Source organism: Eschrichtius robustus, chromosome 1 (assembly GCF_028021215.1).
Source record: "Eschrichtius robustus isolate mEscRob2 chromosome 1, mEscRob2.pri, whole genome shotgun sequence".
NCBI classification, from domain to species: domain Eukaryota; kingdom Metazoa; phylum Chordata; class Mammalia; order Artiodactyla; family Eschrichtiidae; genus Eschrichtius; species Eschrichtius robustus.
In genome coordinates, this window is record NC_090824.1 from 192,178,205 (window position 1) to 192,192,558 (window position 14,354).

The 14,354-nt window shown below is 41.6% G+C and overlaps 1 protein-coding gene across 2 annotated transcripts in view; it reads right to left on the minus strand.

Annotated features, from left to right (window-relative positions):
- Positions 1-10,738: 10,738 nt before the first annotated feature.
- SEPHS1 (selenophosphate synthetase 1) overlaps positions 10,739-14,354 on the minus strand; it is a 28,857-nt gene continuing 25,241 nt past the window's right edge. For both annotated transcript variants that reach the window (XM_068561678.1, XM_068561689.1), the window contains exon 9: positions 10,739-12,632. In XM_068561678.1, the coding sequence (XP_068417779.1) occupies positions 12,418-12,632 (215 nt within the window). In that variant the 3' untranslated portion in view covers positions 10,739-12,417. The remainder of the gene's footprint in view (positions 12,633-14,354) is intronic.

Sequence of the window (14,354 nt, forward strand, 5' to 3'; positions counted from 1 at the left end):
TAGTACTATTTTTAATTTTTTGAGGTACCTTTATAGTGTTTTCCATAGTGGCTGTAAGAACTAGAAATTCTTTCCATAAGATCTCTTTTCCATCTAGTATCTACAGATGGCTGGCTAAGAATGTCCTTGGGTTTTCTTTCTCTCATTTTTTAATTGTTTCTTTATCTTAAAGAGTTACTTTCAGAACGTCTCACCTTGTAAACATGTTTTGATTTCTTAATGATGCCTTTATATAACGTGGTGAAACTGCCGTAGTCAAGGAGAGAAGCAGAACTCAGAATTACTGTAAGCTGCTGCCTGTTTTCTCCAAGGCAGAAAGGAGAAAGGACTGTCTTTGGGCTTCCACCTCTGGGTTCTTTATTCTTTTTCCATGATTCCTCCTTACCCACACTCCCAGATTCTTTTACTTAACAGGAGGGCCCTGGGCCTTCCCTTATTAGCTCTTAACCTCATTCCCCTTAAACTTCTCATCCCGTGTCTGGAACCTGACCCTGAACTTGTCGACTGGATCTCTAAGGGTTTTCAGGAGATACGCTTGTGTTTATCATAGTTTGAAACGAAGTATCTGGCCTTTGATAGGTACAGGAAAGAGAATCTGCATCTTTCTGAGAAAAACCCCTGACGGAACGGGAATGGTCAAATAGGTATCTCGTTACTGCCCTCGCGTGGTGAAAAGTGGAGACTGCTGGGAGGAGAAAAAAAAAGTAAATGTGTCAATTCAGTCCACCTCTACCTGAATTTTTTTTTTTATTGAACTGTAGTTGATTTACAATATTGTGTTAGTTTCAGGTGTACAGCAAAGTGATTCAGTTATACATGCATATATGTATATATAGTCTTTTTCAGAGTCTTTTCCATTATAAGTTATTACAAGATTTTGAGTATAGTTCCTTTTGCTCTACAGTAGGTCCTTGTTGTCTGTCTATTTTATATATAGTAGTGTCTATCTGTTAATCTCATACTCCTAATTTATCCCCTCTCCCCCTTTAGTAACCATAAGGTTGTTTTCTATGTCTGACTCTTTCTGTTTTGTAGATAAGTTCATTTGTATCATATTTTAGATTCCACATGTGATCTCATATATTTGTTTTTCTCTGTCTGACTTAGTATGATAATCTCTAGGTCCATCCATGTGCTGCAAATGGCATTATTTCCTTCTTTTTTTATGGCTGAGTAATAGTCCATTGTATATATATATATACCATTTCTTCTTTATCCATTCATCCGTTGATGGACATTTAGGTTGCTTTCATGTCTTGGCTATTGTAAATAGTGCTGCTATGAACAATGGGATACAAGTATCTTTCTGAATTATGGTTTTCTCTGGATATATACCCAGGAGTGGGATTGCTGGATCATATGGCAACTCTATTTTTAGTTTTTTAAGGAAACTCCATACTGTTTTCCATAGTGGCTGCACCAATTTACATTCCCACCAACAGTGCAGGAGGGTTCCCTTTTCTCCACACCCTCTCCAGCATTTATTATTTGTAGACTTTTTGACGATGGCTGTTCTGAGTGGTGTGAGGTGATTGTAGTTTTGATTTGCATTTCTCTAATAGTTAGTGGTGACGAGCATCTTTTCATGTGCACGTTGGCCATCTGTATGTTTTCTTTGGGGAAATGTCTATTTAGATCTTATGCCCGAATTATTTAAAGATTAAGACATTTATCCTCACAGGCCTTGCGAGAAGCCTTGGCTTTCCTGACCAATGAGAAATCGGAATGAAATGAAGTTATCTACACCTGTATTTTTAATGTTACCTTAAAATATCCTCATTTTACAAGTGTGTGAAAATCCCTGCCCTCTCTACCATCAGCCATTTACACAATGGATGTGTATAAGTTTATGACTGTTAGAAGAGATGAGGAAATCCCTGAGTACTTCCAGTTGTTATCTGCCTTTTTAACATTAGAGGGAATGCTGGGTTTAAATTTTCCATTTAAGATTCCATTGGGAATTAAAACAATAAATTGTCCTTTAGGTAAAGAGGTAAATGTTACTGGCTTTTTGTTTTGTTTTGTTTTATCTTTAATGTTACTAGTTTTTTAAAATAGCCATTTGGGGGCGTTCCCTGGTGATCTAGTGGTTAGGACTTGGCGCTTTCACTGCCGTGGCCTACATTCAATCCCTGGTCGGGGAACTGAGATCCCACAAGCTGTGCACCACGGCCAAAAAAAAAAAAAAAATGGTAATTTGGATTATTTGGAAATTCTCTATGTAGGCATCTTTAGTAATTGTGTTATTAAAATAAAAATAGTTTACAACCATTGAAACAAAACATTAATGGAATGTGAACATTATCACAGGAGTGACAATTTCTTCTTCAGCGTTTGATATTTATTCATTTCTTATTAAATAAAATATTTATTTTCCCCCCTTCAAGCAATGTACTTGGTTTACCCAAATATTGAAAGTAATCTTGAAGACAAATGTTGAAACATAGAAGTTTTCAAAATCATCTAAGGAATAGTTTTTCCCAATGTGTAAGATGTTAAAGGAAATGATTTTTTAGATAATAGCCATATATTTGAGCAGCTAAGAAAAATTAGGACCTAGGAAAACCTTGGATTAAATTGTTCAAGTGTTGTGCACACTAAGAAAATTTCATTATATGAATGAGAAAATGTAATCAATTCCAGATTGAAAAATACCATTTCCTTTTGAGAAAAATAGATATGACTATAGGCCACGTTATTTAGTAGCGAGTTTTTTTTTTTTTTTTTTAATTGGAGTATAGTTGATTTACAATGTTGTGTTAGTTTCAGGTGTACAACAAAGTGATTCAGTTATACATATACATATATTCATTCTTTTTCAGATTCTTTTCTCATATAGGTTATCACAGAATATTGAGTAGAGTTCCCTGTGCTATACAGTAGGTCCTTGTTGGTTATCTATCTTATATACAGTAGAGTATATATGTTAATCTCAAGTTCCTGATTTATCCCTCTCCCTTGGTAACCAGAAGCTTGTTTTCAATATCTGTAAGTCTGTTTCTGTTTTGAAAATAAGTTCATTTGTATCATTTTTTAAAATTAGGTTCCACATATGAGTGATATCATATGATATTTGTCTTTCTCTGTCTGACTTACTTCACTCAGTATGATGATCTCTAAAGTCTCCATCCATGCTGCTGCAAATGGCATTATTTAGTTCTTTTTTAGGGCTGAGTAAGCGAGTTTTAAAGTGCACTTAAGGAGTTCCTTGGTGGCCTAGGATTCCGGGCTTTCACTGCTGTGGCCGGGGGTTCAATCCCTGATCGGGGAACTGAGGATCCCTCAAGCCAAAAAAAACCAAATCAGAAGCCAGCACACTTGCTATCTACCTGCAGCTCTGCTGTTGAAGGACTGTTCAGTGCTCCCAGCAAAAGCTAGCCCTCCCCTTGTGCATCCCTTGTCTTGATGTTTCTCCTCCTCTCCTTCTCCATCTTGTTGGGTCCTTCCCCCATCAGCATACAACATGCTCTTCTCCCCCTTATTTTATAAAAGCTCCCGGTTGGCCTCACCTCTCCTTCCAGCTGTCACTCACATTTCTCTATCTTTTTGCAGCAAAGCTTGAGAAAATTGTTTAAATTCACTGTCTCCAATTTTTCTCATCTTTCTTTGGAAGCCAGTCAATCTTTTAGCCTCATCATTTCACCGAAACTGCTCTTGTCAAGTTCACCAGTAATCACGAGCTCGTTGAGCATCCAATGGTCAATTCTCATTTCGAGATTTATTGGACGCCTGAGCAGCTTTGGACCCAGTGAAACACTGAAGTGACTTCACTTCCTGCTCCTTCTCAGCCTCCTTTGCTGGTTCTTCCTCATTCCCTGGGCTCCCAGTTCAGTCCTTTTGTTGCAGGAAGGGGGACCCCTTTCAGGGCCCAAGAGTGGGCTCTTGTCTAATGCTTGGAAATGAACTGTCCAAGGAGACACACGTGCTGACAAAGCAAGAGACTTTATTGGGAAGGGGCGCCCGGGCGGAGAGCAGCAGGGTGAGGGAACCCAGGAGAACTGCTCTGCCACGTGGCTCACAGTCTCGGGTTTTATGGTGATGGGGTTAGTTTCCCGGTTGTCTCTGGCCAATCATCTTGCTTAACCCCGTAGTCTGACTCAGGGTCCTTCCTGGTGGCTCACGCAGCTCTCAGCCCAGATGGATTCCAGCGCGACGGTTTCTGGGAGGTTAGCAGGACATATTGTCTCCCCCCTCCTCCTTTTTCCCCACCCGAATGCTTCTGGGTTAGTTTTACAAGACATACTATGGACTGGGGTCTCCTCCCTCCTTGTGGCGCCTCCCGAATGCTTCTGGGTTAGTTTTACAAGATATACTATGGGCTGGGATCTCCTCCCTCCTTGTGGCCCCTCCCGAATTCTCCCGGTTAGTTTTCAGTGGCAGCACCATGTTCTTTATCGGGACCTCGTCATGTGAGACAGCTCAGGCCAGCGGTTATCATTGTGCCTGGCCCAGGTGGGTGGTTTCGGTCAATGGTTCCTTAACACTTTGACATCTCTTTTCTGTAAACTCTAATTCCCTTGGTAATCTCCGGCCTCAGGATGTTAAGTTCCTTCTGTAAAATGGTGATCCCTTAATTTATATCTCTGGCCTGGACTCTCCAATAAATTCCAAACCCTGTGTATCCAACTGCCGACTTCACGTCGTCACTAGGATTTCTAACAGATGTCTCAGAACGGAATTTCTGATCTTCCCTCACAACGGAGGCCCCTCCAGAAGATATGTCCATGTCCTAACCCCTGGAAAGGGTAATTGTGACCTTGTTTGGAAAAAGGGTCTTTGCAGATGTCGATTGAAAAGAAAATGCATAGGAGAATTATGTTTTATTCGGCAGACTTGCTGAGGGCATAAGCCCAGGAGAGAGACAGCCTCTCAGATAGGTCTGAGCGACTGTAAAGGAGGAGCCAGGATATAGAGAAGTTTTGCCAAAAGAAAACAAAAACAAAAACAAAACAAAACCCAGGTAGCTGGAACGTCAAAAGACTACCATTAGTTAAAGAAAAACAACGAGCTGTCTCAAGTTAATGAATTTAGCACTTTTCTTTTGTATGGGAAGATGCAAGAGTCTGGGCTCCTTGAAATCATTCCTCTGATGTGCACCTTAACTATCTAAGGCTGGTATCCCGTGTTTTCTCCACCCTGAATCCCCTCAGGGTGCACAGTCTGGGGCGGCTGCAGTGGCTGCTGGATGATGGCCACAACATCCTTTGTTTCCTGATATGGAAGGTGACATTTTTTGTCCACACAGATGTGATTAAGTTAAGGATCTAGCCATGAGCTTATCCTGGGTGAGCCCTAAACCCAAGGAAGAATCTCTCCAGGTGACTTTGACATATCACTACCCTCACTCCCATCCCATTGAGAACCACTGATTTCTGGCATTTTTGTGGCGAAGGTAGGGTAGGGAGGAAGGAAACAAGAAAAAAAAAAAATTACACACACACACAGACACACACAGAGCACTCATTTCCATTCCTTTAGCTGTGACTTAACAATTTCTGCATCTGTCCCATAAAGATCATGGTCTTCTCTTATGAAAATAATTTAAGAAAAACAGCATAAAGATATTTCTAAGGGCACAAATATAATTAAGCTCTGTGTTGAAGTTATAATACAAACCTCCTATAAATCATTTCCGGACAAAGAAATGCAAGTTTATTTTCTCCAAGCCCATTTCTGATGTCAGCCATAATTCAAACAAGTCTGCAGAATTGAGACAATGTGTGGTGCAGAGAGGTTTTTAATCTTTCGGGAGGAACTAGAAACTAAAGGCTATATATGTACAAATTCAGCAGAAAATGAAAGGATAAAATTATCACTTTATGGAATTGTTTGGATTGAAAAATGTCAAGAGGACTAGGGTAAAGTGTCCAACATGAAATGAAGATAAATCAACGAACACAACTTCACACACTTCTTGGGTACCGAATTTGTGCAGGGCTGTCTACAAAGTACAGGGAAAAATAGAGAGGGATGCGGGCAAGCATTCATGTTAGCAGAGAGTTCACAGTCTAGTTAAAGAGGAAGATAGTAAGTACCTGGCAAGGGCTTCAGGATCTATACAAGGCATTTCTCCACGGGGAGTACATGCAGCCAGAGGGGACAGGGGACAGGGAGAGAAGTTGGTACCAGAGACCCTGGGAACTGGTGGGTCAGAGGGAAACACTATAAACCAGGGGAGGGAAAGATCCTTAGAAGATGTGTCAAGACCAGGATTTCTCTGCTCTTTTACAATTCAAGTATTTGGGGATTGGATGTTTCTTTAAAATACCGCTTATAACCTGCTGGTTTATCCTTGCACGTCAGAAAAGCAGACTATGCCACAGGGCACCCGTAGGCCCAGGCTTGCCAGGTGCCCAGGGCTCAGCAGTGAGTGGTGAAGAAATCTTCCTCCCGGCCGGCCCCACTTGGCAGGGCCACGTAAGCAGTGCTTGTTAACTGATTTTCAGTAAGTGCCCTACGTACGAACCCTCAAGTGTCAAACTTTCCCAGATGAGAACGGCGTTTACATGTCCAATCACGTAAGTTAGTTCACGTGTCTGGTGTACACTGTCACGTGAGTGCATCTTCTACAAGTGGTTGTGCTTTTGTGCACTTTACTCTACAGTACTGTGTAGAGTACAGTAGTACAGTATCTTTATTTCAAGCTAGATCTGCGAGAGGACAATCTCATTGAACTTGCTGTGCAACACGAGCTTACTAATGAAGATCTGATGGAATCGGCCTCCAGAGAAAGGACGAAGAGAGACGAGAGGAAGAAGTAAACTGAAAAACTGAAGAGATTCACGATGAGGAGATGGCAAGGGGATTTTCTTTATTTGAGGAGGCACTGTTAGTTTCTGAGGCACGGGACCCGAACGTAGACTGGTAGACGAAGGTTGCAGCAGCCATTCAGAATGCAATCCAGTGCTACCGTGTCATCTCTGATGAGAAAAAAAGAGCTACTACCCAGACATCACTGGATCGTTTTTCAAGAGAGTAGGTAGACTTGAATCCAGCAAGGAACCAGAACCTGTGCCATCAACGTCAGACGTGCGTGAAATTGCAGCTTGCCATCCGTCTCCTACCACTGACGATCCTTCGGCTCTACCATCTCCCACCTCCTCCCCCTCCTCCAGTCAGTAACTTCTTGCCAGCTCACTCGATGATGCCAGCCCCTGGATGCCAGCTGTTGTGCTGTACTACTGGGCTTTTCAAGGGACTGTACTGTAAGATTAAAAATATTTTCTTTATTTTTTTTTGTTTTTTTATGTATTATTTGTGTGAGAAGTATTCTAAACCTATTACAGTACAGTACTATATAGCTGATTGTGTTAGTTGGGTACCGAGGCTAACCTTGTTGGACTTATGAACAAATTGGACTTACAGACGTGCTCCCGGAACGGAACTTAAGTACTGTGTTTGAGCCAACACTTGTCGCCTCGAACAGGAGTGAACATTTAGGTTTTCAACATTTCGAGGATTAGTGTTCAACAAAACTGAAGGTGAGTGAACTGGAGACAATTAGAAACATCTTCGATATTTCTGTTTCAATGCCTGAGTATCCTACAGCCATACCAGGGGATACTCCATGAGGGTTGAAGTGAACGGGGATAGTTCTGGCATTAAACATGATAAGAAATTAGGTCCAGGGTATATTAAGTGAAAAGAAACATGTTGCACAACAATGTATCTAATATATGCCAATTTTTTAAAAGCTCCATTACTCGTTTGGCATTTCTCTTAGTTTTGTTCACCTCCATTATTTCAGACTCTGGAAATTCTCTTTCATTCTTCCCTTAAAATATAAAAACTGCCATGAAAACACCATGGCCAGAGGCAAGGCAGTCTGCTCAGCCGAGGAAAGTACCTGCTAGGACAGTGTGACGTCCCTCACCTGCCACTTACAGTGTCACCAAGTCTGCAGTCTACCTATGTGAGTGGCTTGGTCACAACCAAACCAGACTGTGTATGTATATATGTATGAATGTGTGCCTGCTTGTGTTATACATGGAGAGAAAGAAGTGTGGTAAAATAGCAACAACTTAACATTTCTAGGAGTGTCCATTCTACTATTCCTTCTTTTCCATGTTTAATTTTTTTCAAAATAAAAAGGGGAAAATAAATAAATGTTCCCTGGACTTGAAGCAACACCCCAAAACTTCTTAATGTAGGTAGACTTACTAGACCAATTTCACTGGCATAAGGTGGCCATGGCCACTTACTTTTATAACTTTTTTTTTTTAATTTTAAACTTTTTTACCTTTTTTTTTTTTGGCCGTGCTGCATGGCTTGAGGGATCTTAGTTCCCTGACCAGGGATCAAGCCCGTGTCCCCTGCAGTGGAAGCGTGGAGTCTTAACCACTGGACCACCAGGGAAGTCCCTTTAACTTTTAAAATTGTCCAGGTTGGCTGTCTTCTGATTCCTTTGTATTATTTATTAATGTACTAGAAATAAAATCTGCCTTTTTATAAAAACAAAACAGCAATGCTCAGCTCTTACCATTTTATTCATTTTTTCAAAATGGACCAAAGCAGGGCTGTGTTTGAGACACCAGTTTTATACAGCTCTGCTTTAAGAACCAGGCAAGATGTAGGACTTGATCATTGGTAATGACCAACGTAACGTTTCATCGGTCTCCCTAAACTTCAGTGTGAGCAGGCTGACGTCCCTGAAATGCAGAGAGGAGACAGCACGCTGACCTCCGCCACCAGATCAGCACTCTCATGGGTCTTCTGTTTCCTCACACGAAGCTTCGATGGGTTTTGGATATGCAGTCCTCCCAAGCACAGACCCCCTCCAGAGGCAACAGTACTGGAAGGATCGTCAGAAACCACTGAAAACGTCAACTGCATTTTCAGAGTTCAGATATTCAAGGACTGTGAACCATAGGAACCCTATTCCCCCAGTGTTTGCTGACTAACCCAAAGCAATTGGCATTGATTGCGGACTTGGATTCCAGCGATTCTTTTTAAAAAAATTATTTACTTTGGCTATGCTGGGTCTTCGTTGCAGCATGAGGGATCTTTAGTTGCAGCATGTGGGATCTAGTTCCCTGACCAGGGATCGAACCCGGGCCCTCTGCATTAGGAGCACGGAGTCTTATCCACTGGACCGCCAGTGAAGTCCCTCTGGCAATTCTTGAACGTGTCTAGACACCTGTGAACTCCCCATCTTACCGATTGTTTCACTGGATGAAGGCGAGACAATCCACCGACTCCCAGTCTTTCAAGACACAGAGACAAAACCAGAGGCAAAATGATATTCTAATGCTCCACTTTTAAGACCAGGGCTTTGTGGGTTTTCCTGGTGGACCCTGGCATGTTTAATAATTGCATGGTTCACTGTGGATCTTTAATGAGAAAAGGTACAAATTACCGTTCAAAGTAAATTATATTGTCTACGCAGCCATTACCTAATCTAGAGGAAAAGGGTGAGTTGGTGTGGAAATGAGCAGCTCAGGGAGATATATACACACTTACACACACACACACACACACACGTGCACACGTGACAGTTAAGTATCTGAAGCATCAACATCTATGCTTGCTTTATTACTTCTAAAAATTAAGAATAGTCTAGTATAGCTATTCTGGTCTTTCTTTACAGAATAACACTGTAAAATTTAGAATTCAGATTAACTCTTTCAAGGGCAATGCTAAATTCAGGCTGGAAGCTGCTGGCTTACACATCTACAATCAGAATGATTTTGAAACACTCGCATTTATTCATAATAAGGCATGCAGAATTTGGAAACTACAATATACTAAGTTATTTAAAAATACTGAGCCCCAAAGTACATATCGCTTAACACAGTACTTGTTTCTTTTCCTGGACTGAATCACAATAAATCCTTCAACACAGCCTGTGCAATTAACAGACCCAGCTTTGATATTCACTGGCAAATGACTCCTGTTTCCTAAAGGAATTACTGAGCTCCTCAGGGTCCAGGCTCTGTAGGCTGTCCTCACCAATGCTGTGCATTGTAACAAACTGTATTTTTGGATGCCAAAACATCATAGGGTTGAAAGGCAATAAATCTCTATACCAAGATGAACACGCCTCAGTGTGAAGTTTTAAAGTGCTACCAGAAAGTCAAATAATTGCCTATTTATTAACTGTTCACCGAATTTTAAAATAGTCTCCATAGATTTTGCCAAGAACTCAAATACTCAGTGACAATCACTTGATTCTTCAAAGAACGTGCAAGATAACTTGGGGTTTTTTTTGTTTGTTTGTTTTGTTGGACCCAGATGTCAATAAACAGAATGGTCAAGACTTGAAAATTCCCAGAAAAGCGTGTGGTAAAAGCAAGGTCTCTCCCTCCCTCGGTGCCTCTGTAACGAGTGTGCCTAGCCACGCAGAGCGCTCACTTAAGCGGGCTTCCCTAGTCCCACCCCCCCGAATTCTGATGCTGCTGGCCTGCGGTGGGCCCAACAGTTTGACTGGGACAAGCATCCCCACGTGATTCTGATGCAGGTGTGACGTGGACTCGCTCTCTAAGAAACACCCCTTTAAAGCCCAGTTCTTCCTCCTCGATTACATGGACTTCTAAGTACCCAGCATTTTCTCTTTATAAACATGAATCTTCACGAAGATGATTTCCTCAAGTGCATCATTCAATTGGCTCACTTCCTCTCAGCAGACCTGCCACCAAGGAAACCATCAGCATTCAAGACATGGTCAACATTGAAAGTAGTTCAGATTTAGCCGTCACGCCTGTATTTAAAGAAAGAAAGAAAAAAAAAGCTCAACAGTATGTTTCTCTTACTCAGGTTTCCAACACATTTTATTTTGCAGACCACCTGCTTGTAGCTTTTGAGGACCAACATGGGTTTCAATTCCTATAAAACGTCCAATTAATTTCAGTTCTGCGGCAGCCCCTCGGTCCCGCACACCGAACTTATGGCTTGAGTTCCAATAACACGTGCGAAGAGGCTGCGCTTTGGCCCCTGAAGAAGGACGCGTCCAGGGTGGAGCCTCTTCCAGGGCTTCGTCTCCCAGGTGGTGGTTTCCTTTGGCAAGAAGTCTGGCTGTTCTCTCGGCTTCGGCGCCTGCAGGCAGGAAGCGCTCAGAAGCTTCCAGCGCAGACACGTGAGGAATCAGTGCACTTGTGCTTGAGGACAGGAGCCCCCTCCTACTCATTCCATAGGTGAAAGTATAAGGAAGCCTCTGTTTTTAAGTTAACACCGATAAACACCTTTTTAGATTGCCTATTTGTTCTAGAACTACAAAATTTACCTCAAGAAAATATAGGTCCCGTGAAAGACTTAAAAGTTTTATAAAACTAAAATCTAGTTTTCCCCCAATAAACTGTATTTTAGCCAAAACCCTCCCGATGCTTCTAAAATAATACTAAAAGGGGCATCTGATTATACAAGAGCAATAAAAAAAATTAAATATTTATTTGAATAACAAGTCGAAGTCCGAGCTGCACAGCTGGCGATACGCGTTTCCACACAGATCACAGGAAGCGTGCACGGAAAAGTACTGGCGCAAAGGACAAAGTAATGCCAAGGATCAGGCTAAATAGCCGCTGATTTTAAGAAATCAAAAGGCCTGAAATCACCATACAAAATATAAAATGTATTAAACACTACTATCCACAGAACAGTCTTTATTTTTGATTATATTTAAAAATTATTTGTGTAGCTAATTATATGTTGACTTGTAAATGAGTATTATACAAGAACCCCCTTTCGGAGGGCAATTCCTTGCTGCGCTATCGAACATCTAATTACATTGCAGAAAGTGTCCTTTTTTGCTACTGATAAAGAAAACAGTTAATGATATTACTGTAAGTATTAGGAAGGCTACAAAACAAAGAAGTAACATTTCTTTTTTGTCTTCAAAGTGCTTCCCATGCAGAGTTGAGCACTTGCCTGGTTTAACTGAATGCACTCCTGGGTCAAAGAGATGCTCTGGAATTAGAAGACTCAAAGGACTCATGCAACCCTCTCGCTACTGGGGTACCATTTTGTCACTCACTCACCAATTCTGTCTTTCCAGTATACCATTCCAGACACTTCAAAAAGGATCAGACTGATACTGATAAATATACACAAAATGAAAAGACACAAACTGCTATTTGACACTACGATGGGTAATGTCCGTGCTACGTGAAAGCACCTTTAAAAAGAGCCTACTCGGCAAGAGATAAGTGTCTAAAGATTCAAAATGAATCAACAGTATTGGATAACAATATAATTCTCAACTCAGAAGCTGCCTCAAGATCAGGTGCATCTTCAGTTAATGTAACGGGAAAAAAAGGCAATGGATTTTATTTGATTAATTGCATCCACTCACAGATCGACCTAAGGTCACCAGATGTGTAGACACAATGAGATTTTTTTCATTGTTGTTTATAGTCTTTAATTGAAATGATGATAAAGGAAATAGAGCTATTTAAAAACAGAACCACACAGCTGCCTCGGCCTAGATTAAGAGGTGGCACCAGGTGTGGGGTTCACATTCTGGGTGGCCACCTGTGGCGCGACCTCGATGATCCGGGGTTTGTCTATGATCCTGGCCGTGCGGTTACCCTTCTCCACGATCCCAATAATCCATGCTTGGTGGCCTTCACCGTATTTGGGGGACTTTATCTCTGCACAGAACCGAGCTGCTTGCTCACGCGGTAAACAGATTAGAAGGCCTCCTGGCAAAGGGAAAAAAAAGAAAAAAGGATTACCATTAAGTGTGATGCTGTGTCTGCAGTCTCCCTGCCACTATCTCTCTAGAAAACGTCTGCACTGAGCTACACTCTACCAAGAAGCCGGCTGCACTGCCTTCACCTCTTCCACAGACTACACTGCGGAGTCATTAAGCAGCTCCTCGGTCAGCTCCTACTGTATTTCAGAACACACACAACAAACTTTAAATCATGAAAATGCCCCACCTGTGAATCGTCTGACGCTGTGGAGGTAGGAGTGAGGTGTCTGAGGCTCAGTAATATACGTGGAGGCTATCTTTTCCAGGCTGCGCTGAAAGGATTATTTAAAAACAAAAGAGAACTTTTCCTTTTCTATTTGATTCTCTACATGGAGTCCTCATTTTACAAAAAAAGGCTTTTGGTGTATATATATATATTTTTTTAATTTTTATTTATTTATTTATTTATTTATTTATTTATTTATTTATTTATTTATTTATTTATTTATTTATGGCTGTGTTGGGTCTTCGTTTCTGTGCGAGGGCTTTCTCTAGTTGCGGCAAGCGGGGGCCACTCTTCATCGCAGTGCGCGGGCCTCTCACTATCGCGGCCTCTCTTGTTGCGGAGCACAGGCTCCAGACGCGCAGGCTCAGTAATTGTGGCTCACGGGCCTAGTTGCTCCGCGGCGTGTTGGATCTTCCCAGACCAGGGCTCAAACCCGCGTCCCTTGCATTGGCAGGCAGATTCTCAACCACTGCGCCACCAGGGAAGCCCTATATATATTTTTTAAATTCAAAAATTAAGGTCAGGAAGAAAGTGTGCGTGCCTTAAAGAATCTGGGTTCTGTCACTGGTTCTGTCATTATCTTCAAAATAGAAAAAATATAAGATATATGAAAAGAAATCTTCATTGGTACTTGAGTAGCTAGGCCAGAATATTTCATACATTTGTAAGTAGAAGAAACACAAATCAGGAAAAAATATATACTACACTTTTACAAAAAAGGAAAAACTTCTCATATTTGAATAGAGACAGGTTGCATTAGTTGGGAACATTTGTCAGTTTATTCCAACTGATTCCATGCCCTCCAGGCGGCAGGAGCCGTTCTACTAGCAGTTCAGTTGCCCTCCTGGAGCTTATTTCTAGGAAATGGATTTCGTATCTATTTCGAGGCCAGGAAGTGGCAGGGTCCTCTCTACTGCCATGAGAGGCCCACCAGAGACCCCAGGCCCCCCCTGCAGGGCTGGTGCGTTGGTGGGGCTTTGTGGTCTTGGCCTCTGGGGATCAGAATTTCTCACGACCAGGCCCACCCCAGACTGACGTAATTAGGTTTCCTAGCGGTCCAGTCTAGGCATGGGTATTTTTCTTAATGCCCAGATGATTCAATTGTTTTACCAGGGTAGGGAAACTACTGAGTTACAGAAAAAATAAAATAAGAAGTAAAAGAAACTAGGGGGAGAAAAGAGGGGGGCGGGGGAACTGAAAAGATGAAACAGAGATCCAGGTAAAGAGAGGAAAAAAAAAAAAAAAATGGGACAAAAAAATGGTACTTTGGAGACAGTATACTATATTTCATCTCAAAACAGCAATTTTAGACTTTTTTTTGCAAATACAGCCTCTTCAATGTAACCTATGGATACATGGGTTATTTAAAATGCTGAGTTGTCAATGGAAACTGCATGATGACCTATTTTCCCCATATCTGCCCTCCCTCCCTCCCATCCCATC